This window comes from Falco peregrinus, chromosome 7 (assembly GCF_023634155.1).
Source record: "Falco peregrinus isolate bFalPer1 chromosome 7, bFalPer1.pri, whole genome shotgun sequence".
NCBI lineage: Eukaryota > Metazoa > Chordata > Aves > Falconiformes > Falconidae > Falco > Falco peregrinus.
This window is the reverse complement of record NC_073727.1, coordinates 27,033,355-27,057,589: the sequence shown is the minus strand read 5'-3', so window position 1 is coordinate 27,057,589 and position 24,235 is coordinate 27,033,355. Positions and strand designations below refer to the sequence as shown.

General features: G+C 41.3%; 1 protein-coding gene and 1 long non-coding RNA gene across 2 annotated transcripts in view; one reads left to right on the top strand and one right to left on the bottom strand.

Annotated features, from left to right (window-relative positions):
• LOC129784876 (uncharacterized) overlaps positions 1 to 1,687 on the bottom strand; it is a 33,909-nt gene extending 32,222 nt beyond the window's left edge. The window contains exon 1 of the long non-coding RNA XR_008748068.1: positions 1,444 to 1,687. This is a non-coding gene — a long non-coding RNA (uncharacterized LOC129784876). The remainder of the gene's footprint in view (positions 1 to 1,443) is intronic.
• Positions 1,688 to 2,131: 444 nt separating this feature from the next.
• The window catches only part of REV3L (REV3 like, DNA directed polymerase zeta catalytic subunit), a 124,739-nt gene continuing 102,635 nt past the window's right edge, over positions 2,132 to 24,235 (top strand). The window contains exon 1 of the mRNA XM_055810198.1: positions 2,132 to 2,395. Within this exon, the coding sequence (XP_055666173.1) occupies positions 2,257 to 2,395 (139 nt within the window). The 5' untranslated portion in view covers positions 2,132 to 2,256. The remainder of the gene's footprint in view (positions 2,396 to 24,235) is intronic.

The window sequence follows — 24,235 nt, the reverse complement described above, 5'->3', positions numbered from 1 at the left end:
TGTAGCTCGGTCATTCTTTAGATACAATGAAAATAGTTTGGGTTTGAACCCTATTTCAACTGCTTACTTCTGTGATGCAAGATTTCTTGATGACTAGGTAGATTTTGGGTTTTTTTTTGTTTGCATAAAAATGAGTTTAAGGAGGAAAACAGATGTGAGCTAGTGAAAATAAACAGCTTACAAAGAAAGAGTAGGAAACCAGTTACCCTTGAGTAGACAGGCAAGTTTCCTGTTCATTACAATGAAAAAATGAAGGGTAGCAACTGCCTGACCTGTCTTTTGTTCAAATCTAAAACCAAAACATATGTAAGCAAAATGTGAAACATATGTTTTACATATTGGACTTCTGTCAGATTTTATAGATTTGTACATTTGTCTTATATCATCCAGTCTTGCATATGTAACAATACCATTCTAAGTTTATGTAAGAATATTTGGCCTTTTTATAGGCTGATGTTTCACACCGCCAACTCTTTCAATATTTGGTGTGGGTTTTTTTCCTCAAATCCTTCAGCTCCGAGACAAAGAGACTGCAACAGAAATCCCAACTCAAGGTTTTCTGTTGTCATTTTTAATGAAAGCCTGCACGAGAGAGCTGCAAAATGCAAAATAAGCTCTCCTAAAGGACCAAGGACCAACTAAGAGAAGCCTAAACCCTTGTACATTTCACCCGAATTAACGACGGGGGGAGGCAGGGAGACACCTAGCCCTCAGGGCTTGCTTCCTCCCCATTAACGCAGGCCTCCAAAGGGCTGCCTGGCCCGGTTGCGCCGGGGTTCAAGCAGGGAGCCTGACCCCAGCCTCGGGGCGACCCTCCCCAGTCAAAGGGCCGCAGCCCGCGGCCTCACTGCAGCGGTACCACCGGAGGCCGCTCCCTCGCCCCCGCAGGTAACCGGGCGGGCAGCGCCCAGCCCGACCTTTGTGCCCGGGTCGCAGGAAGGTAACGGGCAAGCGCGGAGAGAGAGGGCGGGCGGGGGAAGAAAGAGACGCGGCGGCCGGCGGCTGCGGGCAGAGGGAGGGGGGAGGAGCGCGATGGCGGAGCGCGCTGCGAGGAGGGGGGGGGCGGGAGGCCGCTGACGCGGGGCCGAGCCGCCCGGAGGGGCGGCGGGGAGGCTGCCAACAGGACGCGGCCCAGCCCCCGCCGCTCCGCCGCAGCGCGCCCGGCCCGGCCCCGCCCTGCCGCCACCCGCGCGCTCGGCAACGGCACCAACCGCCACCGCCCTTCTGCAGGCCTCGCCCCCCGCAAGCCGCGCGCAGGGGCCGTTACAACCGGAGGGGGCGCAGGCTTCAGCAGACGCACCACCTGAGCGGCGCCGCTGCGCCCACCCCCACCCTTCCCCCGCGGCCCCGGGGGGAACGACGGCAGGAGGTTTCCCCGTCTCCTTCCCCGTCGCCCCCATTTTTAAAGTTTTTTGTTAGCCACCGCAGCGTGCGGAGACTCACCTTCCCGCAGCGAGGCGGCTCGGCATCCAAAATGGCGGCCGACCCAGCTTAACCCCATCGTGTCCCAACAGCCCTCCCTCCCCGCCCCGATCCGTCCCATCGGCGGCTCGGGATTCCGCAGCCTGGCCCCAGCCCACGCGGCCGATCGCCGAATCACCGAGAGCCCCCCCCCCCCCCCCGCCCCGCCGCCTCCGCCACCCGGGGAGGAGGGGAAGCATTGGGAAGATTCCCCCCGCTCCCGCACACACTCGCGCCCTGTCTGCCGAGCCCCCCCGCAAAGCCGCGGCGGGGGGGGGCGTGTTGGGGAGTGACACCTCCCCCGCTCGTTGCGCCCTCCCCCCCCAACACACGGCACGTCCACCTCCCCGTTCCCCCAATGGTTGCGTCCGTGACATCATCATCATGGCAACAACAGCTGCAGTCCGGAGTCGGGGCGCCGCCGCCGCCGCCGAGGTGTCCGTGGTGCTGCGGGGGGCCGGGCCCGTGCTGCACGTGAGGCGCCCGCGGCCGGCCGGGCTCTAGAGCCCACGGGGCGTCCCGGTCGAGCGCGCCCCGCCGCGCACGCGCCCGGAGGAGCAGCAGCAGCAGCAGCAGCAGCGGGCGGCGGGGGGGAGCGAGCGAGCAGCGACAGACAGAGAAGGCGCGTGCGAGGGCGCGCGCCTGTGTGCGAGGCTGTGCGCGCGCCGGCGGGGCGGGCGGGCGAGGAGAGGCAGGCGGGGGGGCTGCGCTCGCTCGCTCGCTGCGGCGGGGGGAGCCGTGCGGGCTCCGCGCTCGCTCGCTCCCTCAGTGCGTGCCTCGGCGGCGGCCAACAACATGTTCTCAGTGCGGATCGTGACTGCCGACTACTACATGGGCAGCCCGCTGCCCGGCCTGGACCCCTGCCAGTCCCACTTCCGAGAGGCCCCGACCAGGCGGGTGCCCGTCGTCAGAGTCTTCGGCGCCACCCCTGCAGGTAAGGGGCCCCGGCCGCCGCCGCCGCCGCCCCCCGCCAGCCCGGCCGGGCGGGGACGGCCCCGCTGCGGCGCGGGTCCTGCTGGCGCCGGGCCCGCCGCCGGCCCCCCGGCGGCGGAGGCAGCGGCAGCTCCTGCTCTTTGTGGCTGGGTCGCGCCCCCCCCTCCGCACCCGCCGCTGCGGCGCGTCTCACCTGCCAGCGGCGGCTGCGAGGGAGCGCGCCGGGCCCAGGCGGCGCCGCGGGGCGGCGGCGGCCGGCGGGGAGGGTACCTGCCCCGGTTGTCCCCGCGGGGGAGCCCAGCAGCCGCCGCGGGCGGAGGTGTCGTGTCGCGCCGCGCACCCCGCCCGCCCCGCGGCGGCGGCGAGGAGCCGGGCCGGGCCGCAGGTGCGGGCCGGGGCGCGGAGGGCCCGCGGCCGCCGGGGCTTTGTGCGCGGCGCGGGGGCTGCCCCGAGCGAGCGGCCGCAGCTGTGCAAACACCGGGGGCAGCCGCCCGCGCCCCCCTCCCCCGTGCAGGGCAGGGCAAGGCAGCGGCGGGAGGGTGCGGGGGGAGAGGGCGGCTCGGCGGGAGGCGCATTTCTGCGGGGCGGGGGGGGGGCGTGCAAGGGGAGACCTTGGAGCGTAGTCACAAGTGAGACTTCAGCAGTACTTGCGAAGTGGGGGTTTATGTTGGTCTACACTAGCGTGACACAAATCGCGTGAAACGGTAGGCATTGGTGCTGCAGTGCAGAAGGGAACGTCCTAACCGCTGGCCACATGTTGCCCCCAGAGACTTCCTAATGTCACATCCCACTTCTTTATTGCCAGTTCTCTATGGACTCATGGTTACAGGCTTCCCACATCTCAAGTATGTTTCTGATCATTAGAACAAGTTGCTTACAAATGTAATATTTAGGAAAATGAATTTCATATTTATTGTCGTTTACCTATACGTGAAATATTAAGTTGGGGAAAAAAACCCACCCTTTTCTTGGAGATGTTATACTTGGTAAGCATCGTTGCTTGATGTCCCTATATACTTAATGTTGTGTAATGCTGACCTTGGGAATTGAGGTATTTCTGCACATTTTGTTGACTTATGTGTTGAAAATGAGGTATTGGTGTATACATTAAATGTTAGGCAAGACAAAACCCACGTAATAAAAAAGCACAGTAGTGATATCTTTCCCTTCACCCAGTTACTGTAGCAGAGCATATTTTTTTGGGGTGTGTGTGGTTGTCTTTGTTGTTTTTATTTATTTATTTATAATTATCTGTCCTCTATTTAGGCACAGAGCAATGTGAGATACTAAAGCTGTTACGATCTGAAGCATTTACAGCTCCACATTATTAAGTGAATGAGTGGGATTAATAGATACAATATTGAAATAGTAGGACCTATTTTGTTGTAGGTCTAATTTTGCATACAAAGGAGATATTATGTAATAATATTTATGTAATGGCATGAGTAGCTATTTCATTATTAAAAAATGTAGAGCCCGAGGTTGTCTGGCAGGTAGTAAGCTTTCTGTGCATACGTGTGGTTAACTCATTAAGGCTTATTTTCTTTTAAGAAAATGTTTAGGCTATGCCATATCATGAATGTGGCATCATAAAGTAAACAGTGAAGTAGTTTAGTTGTCCAGCTATTAGGAGCACAGTAGGAAATCCCTGGCTTCCCAAACCATAAACTTTAATATTAGTTTGCATAATAGAAGTGTTTCTAATTTGTCTTGGTAAGAGAAGACACTTCGCTACAGTCTGCAAAGGGAGTGTGACTTGCCTATCTTCTGTGTATTTCCTTGTTAAACTTAGTAATGTTGGGGTTTTTTTCCCTTTCTATACCTTTAGTAATGTTTGCTATGAAGCTTCAAGAACTTCTCATTACACCTCTGCATTATTTTCTTTCTTTTCAAAAAAAGGAGACACGTGATTCTGTCACTTTTCTGTGCCGTTGGACCTAAGCAGTCATTGTCAGAAGTCATGTATGTGACTTCAGAGAGTGGACCTTCCAGTTGTTTACTTGAGAGTTGAAATACAAAATTGAAATCAAATGTAGTCACTTATATCTGCATTGACATTTTCTTTGAAGAAAAAGAAACAGTAAAACAACTTCTAACATACCGTATAAGACAATGGGGTGTACTTATTGTTTGGCTTACAGGCAGTGTGATGCTTGTCTTCACTTGAGTTGGTGCGGGTAAGAAAGAAAAACCCCTGTTTTTCTTAAAACACAGGGTTTAATATGTACGTCTTGCCTGCAGGAAAGGTGCTCAGCTGCTATGCTGCCTACATGACAGCAAACAGCTATGTCTGCACAGGCTGCTTCACCTCCGGCATGACTAACTCTGCATGAATCTTAGTATGTTTAAAGCTGTGTGTCCGTGCTGTGCAGCTGATTGGGAGTCTGGTTCAGAACAGACTCCAAATTCCACTTGCTGAGTGAAGGGGGATTAATTGGTATGTGGGAAGTGGCTTATGTAGATGTACAGGAAGTCAAATGTCTAGCAGGACTGTATCTTGTGTCTTGTACCAGCTATGGACATTGTTTCTGAAGGCACCTACCCATGCTTTCTACCTCCTCTTCTAGACGTATTGTGCTCAATGAGTTACATGAATGACAAGGATTGCCAGCGTCCTTATCTTTGAGGGCTTTTATATAATCCTGTACTTAACAATTGATTTGCAAAGGTTTGCTGGTATGATCTATAAAATTAAAGTGGTGTTGTGGTATGGTGGTTGGGGGATGTAAAAACCAGACTTTTAATTAAAATTAATGGCAGGATGAAATCTTAGAATGGATTGTGTTGGCAGTAACATTTGACAACTGCTTTAGGTGTTTTGAGGAAGAAATCTCATTGCATTTGGCAGTATTAACGTGAGTCATCTCTTGATGTCCTGCGTCTTTGCATCATAAAAACTTGAAAGGCCAGGAATCAAAATTCTGTTTAAGCCCAAAGATCCACCTGCTGTTTTCTGTTGGTTTGTGAAAGAGTAAAATTCTGACTGCAAAGTACTACTGGGGTTTAGGTTTGAATATATTTTAGCTGGTTGAGCCATTTCATTCTGTTTTAGCTGGTTGGTGCTTGAAGCATGTCTGCTGACATAGTGACTTGGACAAAAGTGTAATTTCAGAATTACTACAACGCTGCCATGGTGGTAATACAATGAAAGCAGTGTTAAATTCCTGCTTTATTGTATAAGATCATAGGTACTATTTGACATAGTAGTCTTTGTATCTCCAAAGGAGCCTTATAATGTTGATGTTTATACTTAAAAGCAGTAGGCTTTAATTCACTAGGTGATGCTCAACTACGAAACAAAATGTAATTATCTTCTCATGCAATATTTTTTTTCTGCTAGATAGCAATTTTTGTGAATGCTTTTTATAAAAAAAAAAATCTTTGAAAAATTACAAGGCCTGTTTATTAGAGGGAAATCATAATGAAAATTGAATTTGCTGTTCACATATTGTCTTTTGTTTAATTGGTAGTTCTTGAATTGTCATTCTTCTTGCTAAGTTGTGGTGTGTGGAGGTATCAAAGTTTTGATTTATTTCCTGCTAGCTTTTGGCCATTTTGAGCTCTCAAGAGTCTTTCCTCAAGATTTCACTGACCACATCAAAATAATTTTATGAATGCTTAGTTGGATATCTCTGTCAGGTGCTTATTCAACTGCAGGAAGATAGAACTAAACTATATATTCATCCATAAAGAAATCAAGATGAGCCTACATGTCCTGTTTGGAGAAACATTAGCAAGTGAGCTGAGGTTGCTAAATTATCGCTTCACTTAACAAGACTGAGTGCAAGCAGCTGAGGATACTAATTGTAAAACACATACAAGATACCTGTTGATACTTGATAACAAGTATTACAAAACAGATAGTTGAAATATTTTTAAAAATTAGAATTCTGATTTGGTGTGATTTGAGGCTGATGTGTGTGATGAAATTTTACAGAAATAGGTACACATTTTAAAATGTGTGTTCAGTTGACAGGAGGGCTTTTGGAGAAGGGAATTTACCTAAGAAAAAGCAGTGTGTAATTTGAGGAATAATATCACTCTGCCGTCCTCAACTACCACCTTATATATTTGTCTCTTTTTGAAGGGTTTTGTATTTTATGTTATGAAATCGCTGATCCAAGAATGAATCTTACTTTAGGGCGGCACAAAAACTCAGCCAAAGAGGAGGATTAAGTTACCCTTGCATGCTTTTGATTACAAGTTTTTCTGAGGCTAGATGTAATTTAGAGTAGGGGTTTACAGTCAGCAAAATCTGAATGCATTTCAGGTAGACATCGAAGTTTGGTGGCTTCACTTCTTGGTTTTCTGAGAAGGGGAAAAAACAGAGGCAAATTCTCCAGCTCAGATCTGGTTCTCAGCAGCAGTAGCTCTGGTATGACTCAGTGAAGGCGCCTGCTTAGCTTCTGTTCTTCCCTCCCCTTTCCCCCTTCACTGACCTGGCTAGGCTGTGTCTCTGATCATATCCCAGTGTCTCTCTCTATGGCTGCTCACTTGAGGAGTGAGCTCCTTTCAGGAACTTGCTGGTTTTTACCCCTAGCTTGTGATTAACTTTTTTCTCCCCTCATTTTGGCTGCCATTTCAGGTGCAGTGACTCACAGTGGTCATTCCCTGTAGCCTCCTTGGTTCATTATCTCAGTGTTCATAGCCAAACGTTGTTCCAGTTATTGCTGCTTCCTGTATTCCATTTCCCAGAAGTGGGCACTTATTGTTAACAGTCTTCCAGTCCCTTCTGTGGCTTCTTCGTGAGAGGATGCAAAATTGGATACAGCTGTTGTAGTAAAGCTTACGCCTCTGCCTTACCTTTTCACACCATCTCCTAAACTATACTAGTGTGCAGCTCTTGATGGGAGATTATTCTGTGGACTGCAGCATGGCCTGGAAGATTTTCAGCATCATACAGTGTAGCTCCACTTCTAGCATACCATTTCTGTATCTTGCACTGGCAGGCCTCTCATACTTCTGAAAAACTCTTTGAAAACCAGCCTCGTGTCCATTTGTTTCTCTTTTCTCCAGAGGTTTATAGCTTCTGTGAAATGTGAACAGGGCTGGAGCAGGAATGAGGAATTTGAGATAATGTATCTGTTCTGAATTTGTCTTCAATGTTTGCATTTTGCCAATGATGTGACTGGAGGTCATTAGCTTGTAATCTACCTGGTTCTTACAAGGATGTGTTTTCTAGCGTGGTGTGGGGCTTTTGTGTTTGGGGGTGTGGGGTCTTTTTGGTGGTGGTTGGTGGTTTTTTTTTTTAAAGAACCTTCTTTTTTGAGGCATTTGTTACATACTTTGTATAGATTGCCTGCTGAGTTGTTTAAACAATGAGAGGCTGCCCGAATAAGTGGTGAGATTCTGCTCCATTGGCATGAAGCTTGTTAAGTAGCAAATGTAGTACCCAGGTATATATGGCTTGCTTTAATTCTGTTTCTTAAATAAACCTTAAAATAGTGTGACAAAATCAATGTTCTAACTAGAATCCAGATACTGGTTTCATAACCAATATACTGTTTGCTACTGTAGTGTACCTCTTGGTTAAGTCACTAGACATATTTCTGCTTTCATAATTCAGTCAAAAAATACATGTATAACTGACACTATGTGCTTAGAACTCCATCAGCTGCAGACTTCAAAGTGTTTCACAAAGTAGCTGTATCGGTATTGGGTCTAATATGTAACTTGGGGCTGATATTTATGATCAGTGCTCCTGGAATTAGACTTAAGAGCTTATCTACCTCAGCGGCAACTTCCAGTTCTGTTGCATACTTCTTAAGGGTGCTTTTTGGCTGCTCATTGAAATACCTTCTTTTTCAGTGTGTAAAATGAACCTCCTCAAAACAACACACTGGACTGAAAATAGTTGTATCTTTTATTTTCACCAGAGTAGCACATGCATATCACAACTGAAGTTGGCAGGATTAGATGACGTGTAAACACTCAGTGAGAAACGGCTCCTGCTTAGTAATTTTTGCAGTCTTGAGTAGACAAGATAAATCTCTGAAAGAAGGAAACAGGTGCAGTAACACCATGCTATCCATTTCTTCTCAGTCACTTGTTTCAGGGTTCCAGTATTGATCATTTAATACCCTGTTCTCCTAACTGTTGTCATTACCCTGGTTTTGTCCTTTACCCTTGATTGGCTTGATTGACGTCCGTGTGCAGTGGGCCTCTGAGAAGGATGATGATGATGATGACAGTGAAAATGTAACCATTTGGAAAGAGGCAGCATGAACACTCACACTGAAAGATCTGTGGTGGATGTTCAGTCACACAGGTGAAGCAGCTGAAATCTTTCAGAATGATTGGACAGTGTCACTGGAGATTTAGTCTCACGTTAAGGGAGATCTGCTGATCAAAATCTCAGGACAGTTAGCAGTCAATTTTATTTTTTTTTTTTTTAATTAAGCAGTCTGTATCTCCAGCTATTGCAAAGCCAGCTTCTGAAAAGCTAGCATCCCATCCTCCTTATCTGTCATTGTCGGATGTTGACAACTGATGAACTTGCTTCTTTCTCTGTCCACCATGTCATATGTGCTGTCCCTGTGTGTTAGAATTGTGTTTTTTAAGTTCCTGTATATGCCTCCTCTATGTTACATTTATTCTATAGGGAAGAATTGTTTCATTGTCTATTGAATTGCTATCTCACATTTCAGGAGCATGTTCTTGACACACAGCCAGGTATACCTGTGTAAAGAAAAGAATGGATTTGCTTAGGGTCCCACATCAAATCGATAGAACTGATAGTATAATGGAGAAGCTACTGTCTACAAGCAGTGTTATTTCTGTGCTACTACCCTGCCCAGTAATAAATAAATGTAAACAATAAAATAATATTCTTTTATATGTTGACCAAAGTTATAGGTGTAACAAATACCAGAAAAGTTTGTACTAGATATAGGGACTGTCTGAAATGCCAGTGTTTGCACAGGCTTCATTCATGCATGTTTGTTAAGGTTCTTTTCTTTCAAGAGCTGCTTTTTATTACAGAGAAGTTATAAGGTGTGTAGAAATTTGTGGGGTTTTTGGCAGGACATTTAAATAAAACTTCACACTTGCTGGCTGGGCTGGGCCATATGGCTTATTAGGGAACCATTTGATATCTGTATGCTCCAGCCTTTCCGTGATCAACATGCAGACGGCCATTTTGGACAACTTCTTCCTTTACTCGTATATAAGTAGTCCATCACGTTGCCTGCCTGTTTATGAGTTCATGTTATGTGATCTGGGTGTATGCGTGCATGCCTTCTCAGATTCTCAGGTCATGGAGTCATCATCCTTGGAGATACTCAGAAGCAGTCTGGATGTGGTCCTGGACAACTGGTTCTAGGTGGCCCTGCCTGAGCAGGGGGTTTAGACCAGGTGACCTCCAGAGGTCCCTGCCAACCTGAACCATTCTGTGATTACTGAGGTTACTCTTGTCAGCAGTGAGTATCCAGGTGCTTTGTACAGCCTGTTTGTATGTCCAGGTAAACACAGTTGCATCCAGATAGTGTAGAAAGGTTGCCAAGTGGCTGTCTTTTTAAGTTGATTACAGCTGTAAAAGTTATTGAAAGGTTTTGGTGGTGTTAGTGAATACTGATTTAGATGTGGAAAGGAGAAGAAAAGAAAGAACATTCACTACAGAGACCATGGCTAGGTTGGGTTTGTCCCTCAGGGACAGGTTCTTTTCCTAAAAATTCCAGTGAAAGTAGGAGCAGCCACTGCTTATTTACATTCAGGTTGTGCCTCTGTACTGTTTGCTGACTAAACCAGTGTTTACTACAGCAAGGCTGGATGTCCTATTTTAGGTGCAATATCAACATGCAGTACTCAGTGTGAATATTGAAAGGGCTGTGTGGAATGTTGCACCTAATCCATAATACTCGGCGTTACTCCTCAGGGGAGGTTTACAATACAAGTTTTCTGAGTTTTGTATAATGAGATGTATAATGAGTCTTTCATTTTGTGTTTGAAACTACCTAGGTGGGTTTCTGTACAGCACATATCTTATTAAGCAGTAGGAATTGGAAACTGATTCAGCACTCACTTCTGCAGGTACTGCCTTCAGATCAGTAATGAATAAATTTTTATTGCTGCCACCCCTATTATATTTATTATTCAGGTGAGGAGGTTATTTTCTGGAGTTCTCGATATAGCAGCTTTTATATTTCCTTTTTAAAAGTTACCTATTTAACCTAGCTAAAATGTTACAAAAGACTTTCATTGCAGATGAATCTTCCTTCATGTTCTTGTATGCTTTTATCCATTGATCATTAAGCAAATGGTTTTGTGGCATTCACATTTGTAAGCAGTGAAACCTGTTATACTGATTGTAGGCAATTTGGAGATTTCTGGCAGTTTCTTAAGTTGAGGTAAAATGAATCTATTTTTATAAATGCTTGGTATCAAATATTGTACGTTTTGAGCTGTTTGAGTTAACTTTGCAGAACTGAGATTTAACCCATCTTTACTGTTAAACCTAAGTAGTAGCAGTAAAAATAATCCAGTTCTGCCGTGTTATCTGTTTGTTTCCTACAGTAAAACGTGTCTTTATCCTCAGATTAATGTTGAGGTTGGAAAGGACCTCTAGAGATGGTCTAGTTAGTCAATGTATCCTGCTCAAAGCAGGGTCACCTAGACCAGCTCTAAGGATGGAAATGCCACAGCCTGCCTGGGCAAATTCGTGTTTGACCACCCTCACAATAAAACAACAAACAAGGGGGGGGGGGGGGGGGGGGGTGTAGAAAAAAAAAGAGAAGAAAAAACCCAAACCCACCCCAAATTTTTTTGAAGTTTCTTGTGTTTCAGTTTGTGATCATTACCTCTAGTCTGTTCACTGGGCACTAGTGAGTCAGACTCACTCTTCTTTATAAATGCCTGAGAGGAAGCAGTACACATTCATAAGATTCACCCCCCCCGCCCCCAGTACTTCTCTTCTTGAGGATACAAAATCCTGGCTCACGCAGCTTTCCCATATATGTCCGATGTGCTAAACCCTTATTTGTCTTCATGGCCTGGCTCCACTGTGTCTGTCTGTCTTGTACTGGGGAACCCTGACCTGGACCCAGCACTCCAGATGCATCTCACCAGTACTGAGTTAGAGGGGAAGGGTCATACCCCTTGACCTGCGGGTCTTGTTCTTCCTAATGTGGCTCAGGCCAGTTGGCCGCCTTTGTGGCTGAGGCACATTGCTGGCTCGTGTTCTTCCAGGACCCCTGGGTCCTTTTCTGCAAAGCTGCTTTCCAGGCAGTCTGCCTCCAGCCCATAGTGATGTATGGAATTATTCTTCCCCAGGTAAGCGCTGTGCATTTCCCCATGTAGGGCTTCATGAGATTCTTCTCTGCCCATTTCTCCAGCCTGTCAAGGTCCTGCTGAATGTCAGCACAACCCTCTGGTGTATAAGGCACTCCTCCAAATTTTATCATCTGCAGACTTGCTGAGGGTGCACCTGTTCAATGTCCAGGTCATTAATGAAGATGTTAAACAATATTTGCCTCAGTATTGACCTCTAAAGAACGCCACAAATGACTGGCCTCCGTGCTCCATTATTGCAAGGCTGCTTCTCCTCGCTTAAGTTTCATTTCTCTCCCTGCTGCATAACAGTCAAATCTGTTTTATAGAGCTCTCCAGTGCATGCTTTGTTATTACCTCTTCCTTTTTTTAACATGCCATCCTCTGAGGTGAAAGTATATGCACTTCATTTCATTTCTGATTGCAGCAAGGTTTTTGTAGTATTTATAAAACTTCTATGCAGATATCTTGGGTACAGTATGGCTATGTAAAAGTAATAAATCCTGGATCTGTATTTTCTGATTTTTGATGGTATGTTTTACCTGAACAGAAAGCATAGGTATAATGTAAAATAACTGAATATAAGTCATCATTTGGTTAAAAAGGTGTACTATATCATAAATACAGTTTTAAATTGTCCCATGTTTTCCTTCAGAAAAGTGGCATATGTTGTGCTAAAGTAATTTAACTTTCCATGGTAATGAGGTCGTTCTTTGTTATGTTTTTTTATGTATGGTTCTTAAGGAATTTGTACATTCACATGTATGTTTGTAAACCTGCAATTCCCATGCAGAGATGACTTTTGTATCTTTACAGTCTACATTCCTGTTTTGAGTCTGATGCATTAAAAAGACACACCAAAACAGTGAAAGCCCTCGCCTTAGAATAGTTGGGAAGAACAGAATAAAGTTCTGCTAAGCATTTACAGATATTGCTAGCATGTTGTGGTGAGCTTACCCCAGCAGTTGAAAACGTAATCAAGGAAATAAATAGTCATTTTTAGTCACTGCTATATTAAAGATGAAAGACTTCAGAACAGAAACCAGTTGTTTTAAATGCTGTGCAGATAATGGTGGATAGTATTCACTCAAAAAAAAAAAATGTTCCGTATAAACAGAGCATTAAAAGGTGTAGAAAGAGTGATATGTTAAGAAAACGGATGGTATGGCAATATTGTTTGTCATTATTTTGAAGTGGAATTTTGTAGGAGGGATTGCCTGAATGGAAAAACAGGAGGAGGGGAGGATGTGTTGAAAGGAAGGCTGGGAACGGAAAGGAATATGTAGAGCATGTGAGGTGAACTGGGGAGTGGGGGGCGGGGGGTGAGGAAGGAGAGTGCTGAGAGCCAGGACTGTGGAAAATATTGACGGTGCAGTTGCAACAACAGGGACCAGTTATCTGAGGCTGCTCCCTTTTGGTTTCACTTGCTTTGGCTCATGGGACTGATTCACCCCCTGGAATTTCTTATCTCCAGACTTGTGGCTGGAAGTAGATGAGGTGTTATGTGAGGTTTATTGCTCTGTGCAGTGGGAGAAGGGAGAAAGAAAACAAAGCTCCCCCTGACTGAAAACTGTCCAAGAGGTGCAGAACATAGCAGAGAACAATATTCTCATGAGCACTGTGCAGTTTATGGGCATGTTTTGTGTTGCCTTCTTTCATGACAATTTGTATTACTATATTTAGGTGATGTGGAAATGTAAATAAAACAAATTCTAAATATCTGGTATTCATCTTCCCAGTTTATCAGTAGAAAAACCCTAAAACCAGCCAGACTTCAGGCCTGACACTGCAGTGTGATGCATGCACAAGAAAATACATCTTCTGCTAGCAGAGAAAGATAGGTGGGCCTGCATAATGTACGTGCATATGTGGCAGATTTAAAAAAACAGAACAAAACCCAAACACAGTGAGGAACAGGTAATTTCTTCAACTGATCATCTCTTCTTCAGTTGTGATTGGGCTTTCTGTAGCCTGTTTGTTTGTCATGTTCTTCAGTTCTGTAAAAAAATTTCACTTGTTTTGTGTAAGCTTGGTATGTTGCAAAAAGCCCTTAGTAATACCTTATTCTTTCCAAGTTATTCTTTGGCTTTTTCAGAGTGTCATTCTCATGTGGAAACCACTAGCAATGCAGTGTTTAAATTTTATTAATAATTTGGCTTCTGTAGCCATCTGACTCATAGTAAACCATTTAATTTCAGTGAATGTTTGAATTCTAGTTTTTTAAAGGATGTGTGATTGCTTTTTTTCACTTGTAGCACCCTCATGACCAGGGACTGGGTATTTTGATAGTAGAACGTTGATGGTGAGAAGCTGAAGCTTATGCATTTGACAATAAACTTGGGGAGATGGAATGGTGATGGAAAAATAACAGTAGATCAGAGTGAAGTTGGCCAGAGAACATTTAGTAAGAAATTAGTTTAGGAGAAAACCTGGTGACTAAGATTGCAGTGTAATGCTTTTGAAGATACGTAATTTAGTATTCAAGCGTCAGGAGGAGCACAAGTAAAGTTTAAAACAGAGTAGTACAAAACTTTGGCTGTTTTTACAGCTGTTCTGCAGCAGCCATCAGTTGAAACTTTAAGCTTGATCGTACAGTTGAATCTCTGCATATTCCTCTAAGTTAGACTGATGAATCTGCAAATCCAGTAGCTTGCATTTTTTTATTTTGGGTTTAGTTAATAATTTTAAATGTTTTATGGTGTGCAATATTGAACAGGAGTTTTTTAGTCCATGAGTTTGATGCAGTAACTGTCACATTGCATAAATGTTGTTTTCTGAAGCCATCTGATTTTATTTGGCTTGTGTTTGGACAAATGCACAGTGTGGTTATTTGTTAGTGCTTTTACGCTGGGAAGTCACTTAGTATTGTGGGGAAGGGGGAAGAGCAGGGGAAAGTCTGATGCAATGTATTTGCTGAGCTGAGGAGGCTTGGGGGGGGTTGTTTCGTGGTTTTGGTTTTTTTTTTTTACAGAGGTAGACTCAGTTTGTTGTCCCCAAATAACTGGGTTCTCTGTTAGCACAGTGTAATTTTTGGTGTTGGTTTTCTCATTATTCTTAAAAGTAGGTTATTGTCACTGGTGTCAGCCAAAATCTCTGTGTTGCTTTATTACTTCTTGGGTAGATTTTTACATGAAACTTACAGTGCTGGTGAAAGGGATGGCATGATATGGTTTTCATAGTGTTAGTGAACTGGACCTTAATTACAACTCCACAAATTCTTTCTAGTGTTCCAGCTAAGGAATAAACCATGAAATCCTCGTTGTAATTACTGTTAGGATACTAATAAATATTTTTTTGAAGTATAATTTTTCTTTCCTCCTTGTAGTGCTTGTATTTTTTCCATTTTAAAAGAAGTGTGAGAACTAAATGTAGTTCTATGCAATGTCTTAATAAAATCACTCTATGAGAGAAAACAAGATTACATATTTCAAAGTACAGCCGCTGTTTTACAGCATCTGATGACAATGTTTTTTTCCAAAGCACTGTGTTTTAAGCAGTCTCTAATTTGAGTGTTTAATGTGTTGTGATTATTATGTGGATATTAATAATAAATTATTAATAAAAATTACACATTTATATTAAATGTATAAATAAGAAACTTTATATTCTCTGATATTATTGTTTGCAAGCTAGGATAGGAGTTGAAAGAAAAGAATATGGGGGTTTGGTATGTAAGGAAGCAGCCTTTAATTTAACCTGTTGGGTTGTGTTTTTTTATTTTTGGTTAGGTTGACCAACAGAATTCATCACCATGAGACATTATGTATTTTACAAGGAGAAAAGTGTTTTTTCATCAACCTATGTTCTAGTAGCTGCCAGCATTTAGAACAAGGAAATCTCCAAGTTGATGTTGGAGGCTAGCCATGTAAAAGGATAAGGCGCCAACTGCATGAAGTGTTGTTTTTCTGGCAAATAGCTTCTGTGTACACTCATCCCTAACTCAAAAGTAAATCTGATCTAGGGTAGTTTCTGCTTTTGTGAGTGAGTTCTTGTTTAGCTCTGAATTCAGCATAGGTCACATCTGTAGTGAAAATTGTTGCTCTTTGTTTTTGTAGTTGCACGGTGAGGTCAAGAGCTCTTTTTCCCTTCAGGAACTTCAGTCACGTATTTTAAAATAAGCTCAGTTGCAACTGGACATCACTGTCTCTCATTGCCAAGCTGTATGTTGAAGTATTTCACTTTAAAAAGGCTTCTAAAAATCATCTCTCATGAGGCTTAGTGCTGTTTCTGCATAGGCCCAATCACGGGCAAAAGGCTTTACTCCAAAGAGGGTTTGTAATGGTCGGAATTGTTGTAGTGTTGTACTTAGAACTTGCTCAAGCAGTTAAGAAATCTATTAAAAAAAAAAAAAATCAGACATTTTCTACTGTTAGTAAAGAATGTGATGAAAATGGAGTGATCCTTTCCAAAAGTGAGAAATAAACTGCAACAAGAGGAATTATGGAGGCAGCTAAAACTCATAATTTCCATTAAGTGAAAGGTGAAAAAAGTGAGAAATCCAGTAGATTATGATAATTCGAATTAATATTTATTTAGAAATGTGTTGTGCTTTTTCCAGTGGGGAGACAACTATTTATGTTCTGTAATTGTCTGTTAACAGAGATCTTGATCCCTAGCTATTGAACAGTAGCAGCCACAATAACAGGATTGTGTCAAAAATGTCACATGTAAAGATTTTTTGCTAACTCGACATTGTTGTAGGAAATCATGTATTAGATTTTTCTTTGTGTTAAGACAGTTTCTCAATATTTGAGACATTATTAAAAATTCAGGGGACAATTCTTCAGCTGGGTGCAAGTTTGTCAGTAGATGCCTGGCTAATGCAGTTCCATAACATCAAGACTTGTTTTTTCAAAAGTATATAATGTTACAATTCCTATAAAAACAATGTATTTCTGGCTACCTCCAGGAGTTCCACCCTTACAGTATTTTTTTTAATAGAAATGTGCTACAAATTTTTTTATTTAGAAAAAATAATTGGAGTCCTATGTCTTTCCTAATGCATAATTGTCAAGGGTAGTTACTTATTTGTAAGAGAGAATAAGCAGAACTCACACTCTCATTTGTGATTTATGTATGAGGTTGGTTTATTTCTTTATGACCATAATTTTTAAGTGTTTGTTATTTTTCATGTGGCCATAACTTCAGGTTTTTGTCTCCTCCAGAACTCCCCAGTTCATCTCCTAAATGGAATTTTATACATAAAGACCTGAAAACCTGATAATAGCAAGATACATCAAAAGACTTTCCATATCAAACCACTGCACTTTTAAGCTATATCTCTGCTGTTTGGTCATTACTTTGTACTTTTGCTAATTAGAGTTATTTTAAATTGGATTAAACTCTTGCAAGAGAATAACTCATTCAAGTTGGCCTTTCAAGATTATGTTCAGATTGAAAGCAGAGTCATGTGCAGAACCTTTGCAGAGACATTTGACTTTTCTTTCTTTTAATTCTACTCCTGCAAGACGGGGGTTTTTGGAGTGTTTATCACGTGTCTGAATGCCATGTATGCAGTTAGCAGATGATTTTGTGCTCTAAAATACTTAAGTAATTCTTAAATTGGTTATTATAGATGTGGAGTCAAGGCTGAGGGATTGAATGAGTTGTACAAGGTCATGAGGGTTTTTAAGGAGGATTCATCCTCCTTTTCTTTCCCTTAGATGTCTTAATCACAAGACCATCATTTAAGATAATGATACACACCAGTGCTTCTAAGAATTCCTCACAAGATGTGTACCTTTATGCCATAATATTGTGTGCAGATTTGTACAGCTAAACTGATGATCAATAGACTGGAAACAGATATTTTAGAATTCAAAGTCATAAAACAAAAGGTGTTATTAAAAGGTTATATTGTGAGGGGAGCTAAAGATGGCTGTGTTCATCAATTTCAGCTTATTTCATTAAAGTTTATGCTTTTTAATTCACATGTTAAGAAAGATTTTGAGTATTCTGAACTGATAAATTATTTCAAAGACTCATAGCATCACATTTTGTTTTCTGAAGATTAAAAGTTTTGACTGTGCTGTGACTTCTAATGCTTTTGAACCATATTCAAATACAAGTCTGCATACGTGCTAGTGCACTTCCATGTTCTGAAAGAATTGTTTGAAGGATAGGCCCTGACATAGTTTGGCTCACACAGTTCCTTTCTTAACAAAAACAAAACAAAACAAAAAAAATATCCTGGACAGGGAAACTTGGCACACAGTCATATTGGAAAATAATAAACATGCCTCTGCCAGAAGTGTTTGAATTTGTTACAGTCATCTGGTCTGGACTAGTAGCTGCTTAGAGGTCTATGAATAGCAACAGCAGAGCCAGAGGAACAATTTTTCTACAGGCACGGGGTTGAAATGATTCTTACTTGGAAGTCTGTCTTTGTTACCAAAGTGTTAGAAATGTAAGGTTTCTTTCTCTTAATTTTTTTTCTGAACAAGTGAATAATATGTAGTATAAACAATTTTAAATTTGCTAAGAACAACATTTATTTTAAAACAGGACTGCAGAAACACTGATGACACTGCTGAATGATTTTTCTGACCAAAGCAAAGAAAAAAAATAGTCTTACCTGTGTCTTTAGATCTAAAGTTCTTTTGGTGGTTTTGATGGCAGTTCTTTTCTGCTTTTCCTAGAAATGATGAAGGAATTCTTTGTCTCTTGAAGGGCTGGAGCCCCAGAAGTTTTAATAGTCAGCTTCTCTTTAGAATTGCACAAGACTTACTATTACTTTCTCTCAATATGAGGTTTTCTGGTTGTTTTCCCAGCCCACACCAACACTATTAATACTGTGGTGTAGCGATCACCTGTGTGAGAAGTTCCTGTTGGGCTGTGCTTTGCTCTTCATGTACTTACTTATTTTACTTTTTATATATTCAAGTTAATTGACTAGGACTTGAAATACTCAGTTGGCTGTTGGTTTTAACAATATAAAATACCTTCTAAGCACAGGGTTTTGTTCCTGTCTATGGTTTGTTTCTTCAGTTATACAAGTGTTTGAATGTCCACTGGAAGAGTAAGTGTTGAAGAATGGTCTGATGGTTAGGGTGTTAGGATTCAGATTTTGTTTTTTCCATCAGTTACCTGTGAGGCTTTGGAAAATGCTTCTAATATTTATAAAAAATTAAAACAAAGTAGAAGAAAAATCCTAATTTATAAATTGTCACAGTGCTGCACTGGTAGTCTGATCTAGGTAATTTGAAGCTACATCATCATATTTTCACCGTTTCATCTAATTGAAAATTTTTAAAAAATCCTTTTTTTCATTATCTAGAACTTTGCTGTCTATATTTGCAGGTTCTTTTGTTCTGGATGCCTGAACAGGTTCAGGTGTGTCAGTTGTTTCTTAAACACATTGAACAATAATGATGAGATTATTAACAAAGGATTGAATTAAACCTTTCTCTCAAAAGGACCAGGAGCTGGGACAGTGGAATAGATTTTGTTGCCTGGAGTAAAAGTTATACTGTTACTGAAAATTGTAACTGGGAAAACTCTCCAAACCAAATGATAATTTAGAAAGCCGACATTGGTTTATTGCAGTGCTGGGTGCCATGGGGGAATCTTTCTTCCAAGCTACTCGAGGGTACTCATTACATAAGCAGTAGAGTGCTTGCATACTCATGGTACATTACATAGTCATTTTCATTCATGCACAGGATTGTTTACAAGTTTCTCGCTTCTAATGCAAGTTAGTGCACATCCTCAGACAGTGCCACTGAGGTTCTTTTAGGGGATTTGCCCTCTTTCTGGAGGGTGGTCGTGAGTGGTGGGTGAACTCTCATTACTACAATTACCTTTGTCCTACTTTCAACTAATTATCTGTGGGTTGCAACACCTTATCAGCTTGTCTCTTCTTGTGGCCAGAACTTTCTCACTTGGAGGCTTCTTTCTGCATAACTTAGATAATAGTGTTTTTATCATTATCTGTTCTTTGTTTCCCGAGGTTGACTCCCTTGATTACAAGTCCTTTCATCATCAGTTTTGATGACTTGAGAGGATGTGCCAGCTTGACCTAAACTTTGTGCACGTATTTGTTTAACATATAGTTAATTCGGGAATTTGGGCAACAATACTATTAATACTGGAAATAAAATACAAATACTTCCAAATCTGAAACACGAGGACAGGAATATTTGTGCCTGTGATATTGCTGTTCTCAGAGGTTTTTCTGAACTTGAACTAGGGCCTCTAGTTAAGTAGTACTCTTACTGCTTTACAAAAGGGGGTACATCCTGAGAATCTTTTTGTTTTGTTTGTTTGTTAGACGTGAGAGATGATGGCAGCTTTATATTAAAACAGCCCAAAAACATTTTACTAATTAGTAATCTTTATGGACTGTGAGTTAACTGCAGCAATAACTGTCCAACAGACCTAAGGGGCAAAAAAATTGGTGTCATTTGTCCGCATGCTTCTGAACTTGTATAAACTTCATCTGTCTCCTGACACTGGATGATTAGCTGAAATTGTTGCATGGCTTCAGGAAGACAGCTATTCTTTTCAACTTTTGGAAACTTAAATAATTGCTTCTGATGAAGGCTCATAAGTGCTCTTTAGAGGTGTGTCTTTGCGATTATCAATAGTGCTTTTGGTTCTTGCCCAGAAATGTATCATCATCATTTACATTAATAACCTGCATGTGCTTTCAGATTTGGTCAAGTTTACTGAATGTAGGGAAAGTCATAGACTGGAATTCAAGCACACTTCTTACTCAAGCTTGCCATGATGACACAGGTAAAGTTATTTGAGGGCCTGTAGTCCTCCAGTCCTTTTGTTGCAGTTGTTCTCGAAGGACATGTACGCTGACATAATGTCCTGGTAAAAGCTCTTAAAGAACTTCAGTGTGAAAAGTAGAATATACCACTAGAGGTACATGGGTGAACAAAAACTGTACTGAAGATGCAGAATCAGCGAATGGTGTTTTACAAGATTAACCTGGGTCTTCAGACTTGGTTGCTAATCTTTGAATTCTCCATGTGGCAACCAGCTACAAGGGTATCTAAACACTCATGTGACTAAAGCAAAAGCTATTTTCAAAGAGGTGGAGACAATGGCTTCTCTGACAATGAAAAGAAAAATATGTTCAGTAGCTTCTAGTCCTCTTTGTTTTCTTTTAGGGCTAGCTTCTACTATTCCAGTGGTTGTAGCATGGCAAGACAATGGTTTGGGAAGATTACCATATGTCTTTTCTGCCATCAGCTGAAAAAAAGAATAAATACTCATTTCTGTAAGCCCTTGGGTAAAAAGCAATGAAGCCACTACAGAAAACCAACTAGTATGGAATAAACTGGTTTCAAATGTGTGCTTCATAATAGTTTCATCAAAAGTTTATATTCAATATGCATAAAAATACCTCTCATAGCTAATCTATAATGTTATCCCCAAGTTACTGTGATAAGGAAACTTCATCCTGTTTACTTAAGAATTGTACGGTGTCCTGGGAGTTAAATGGATTATATTTTGTTTAGTTTTGTCCCCTCTCCATTGCTCCCTCTTAGCTAATACTCAGTCCTAAACTACTCCAATGTGCTTTTTGTTGTTTAGGGTTTTTTTTCAGATTTGTATTACCCCTGCTTTTGTACTAAAACCCCTTAGTCCACATGGACCTTTGATTAATGCAGTGAGATGTCTGTATTTTGTTGGGATGTTGTTATTTCAGTTACCAGTTTGTAGTGAGGAGCTTAATGAAGTCCCATGGGTATCTTAAATGGGGGATGTCCTCCATCCTATTACCAAATATGTAGCTTTTAAACAGATTACAGACGAAAAGTGAGGACCCGCTTCTTTCCAGCTAGGTGGTGGTGGTGATGATAATTTCCTCAGTGCAAGAAATTTCTTTTTGTGCAAGTAAGTTCTCTTGCATCCTTTAAGCATTCCTGTTGCTTTTGACAATCTATTCAACTCAAAGGCTTAATACAGTAAGATTTGAAATATTTATATTAAACTTGTATAGATATTTGATTCCTTTTTCTAAACACAGTGATCATTAGACAATAAATTTTCAAAACCTGAATCAATAAAGTTCTGTTAGTGGAATTTTGAATGCGGGTTTGTATAGTGTATGCTATTCCTTGCCATCTTCAATTTCAGCAGGATTTTGTGTAAAGCCAAACTTAGAATAATAGCAGCAATCCCAGGGGACATAAAAAGAAAGCATCTTGCAAACACAGGTAGGCCTGTGTTTTTCGATTTGTCATCTTAACTTTGTTTTCAGGTGAGAACCGATTCTGTAATTATAGTTGCAAGGAAACATTCAACACCAAAACGAAGTCATTCCAATAAAATATTGTCTGCTTGAGCTGTCAGAGAGCTTGAAACAATAGCTCTGAGGTATGAACTAATCCACTGTTAAAACTGTGCCAATCTGCGTGCCAATAGTGATGTTCTAAAATATCAGAGTACTTTACTGTTTCACTGTTCATTGAGCTCCAGAAAGTAGTACCATATTTATATGCATCTTATTCGCATTCTGAAAAACATAGAGCCCAGGCAGACTGATAAGAGTCAATAAAATTAGTAAAGGGACATGCATACATGGATATTAAACTAAACAGCAGCAAACTCTTAGATTTGGAATTGCTTTTCTGAAACACGTATTGTAAAATTTTTAGGCTTACTGTTACAATTACTGACAATTTAGGGGGCTTCAGTTGTAGGCATGCACATGTTAATTAGTGGAGTTTAATGATATTTATTCCCTCGAAGAAAAAATTGCTTCACTGCTTTTTCTTTTGTTTCTCTTTGTTGGACATAAGGTTAATTGTGATTGGATGGCGTAAACGCTTGTCAAAATACATTTGTGTAGAAACTGGAGTAAAAAAATCCCCACCACACAACTAAAATACTGGAGAAGGGTCATAGGGAACCTGCTTGAGGTGACCCTGCTTTGAGCAGGGAAGTTGGACTAGATGGTCTCCAGAGGATCCTTCCAACTCTTCTGTCAGTCTGCTATGTGACAGAAGAATTGCATTTAATATACCTGCATTAAAATAGGTTTATCCAACTAGTTTGTATTTCAGATTTTGTTCTTTGTTTTGTTGAAGTATTTAAAACTCATTATGTTGTCTTCAATTGAAATAAATAATACCTAAGTAATTTCTACATAGTATTTATTAATGGAATTCAAACTAAAACCAGCTCTTTCTCAGTTTTGAATGAATATCGTGGATCCATTTGACAAAACTGAGGATACTTGTTGTGCACCTGCTTGAGAGAGATGGTCTCTGTCACAAGCTGGATTTAGAAAAATTCTGTAATTCTAGGTTTGATTTTCTTTAAAAATGTTCTTGTTGGACATGATTTCCTTTTAAAAGCAATATAATTGAAATTATCTTAATGGGTTACAGCAAACATAAACCTCAGTATGTGTAAGTTGTTACACTTTCAAACCTACTCCTTAAAAAGGTTTACTTTAAAAGGAAAGGGTTTGTTTGAAAGTTACTTAAATGGAAACAATTTGGGTTTATGGCTGCCTCCTCCTCATGCAACCGTATCAAAAAGTTTTAATACTTATGTGGTATTTAATTGCTGAGGGTTTTTTTGGTATCCATTTTGTGGGAGTCAAATGGTACTGCCCACAACTTATTACAGTGATTTAAGGCTCAGGACTGGGTTGATTGTATTTTAGTTTAATTTAATCAGTCTTTTCAGAAGAGCATTGACATATAATTTGTGACTCCCTAAAAATATAAGGGTGACCATTAACTATTCGGATAAAGGACCATGATTTTAACCAGGTGAAATTAAGGGAGAAATTCAGTACAGCTAACAGATACACTCTAGTTGCCCGTGCTGACATACTGCAGCTGTTGCACTGGAGCATTAGTCTTCTAAGAACTTACCTTAGTTTGAGGAGAGACATACTGTTAAGTCTGTAAGTGATTAAATCTTCAATCATGGAACAAAGGCAAACAGCCAACACTTAGTAAAATTTGCATAGTTCAGATTAAGTTACATTTGATTGTTGGCATTTAACAGCTCCCTTAGCATGCAGAGTATCCCTTCAGCAGATTTAAATGTGTCAGTTTCGGTGATTGCAACGAGTGCCAAAGAATTTTAAACTAGGAACACTTCAACACAAGTAAAAAGAAGTGTGTGGGGAGGAATTCTGAGTTTGACAATGTTCTTTTAGTCCTGCAGGTAAAATTTTAGAATGCAGACATTTCAGCTGCAGTGCTGCTTATTTGAATGACAACACCCACATGCTCTAACTACCATATGTAAAGATAAAATGTGTGTAGTTAGAAATGTTATTATGTTTTTAATAGACAGTGTATCTTGTGTTCAGCTAGATTGGTTTTGAGCTCTGATAAAAATACTAATCCTTGCATGCTTTTGCACATATGTTTTTGGTATTGTGATTGATGTGTTTTTATGTTTTTATTCTACTGTTTGGTTTATTGCAGCTTTATTGTTCATGAAGTAAAAGCGTACTGGCTCTTTCTGGCCTGGTGAACAATAATATTCATTCTAACTGTAATAAAACTAACAGAAGTAATTTACTGAGTGTAGAGGACACAGAGTAGCTGCTTGGTGATTATTATTATTTTAAATATTCACTGCAATATACAGAACT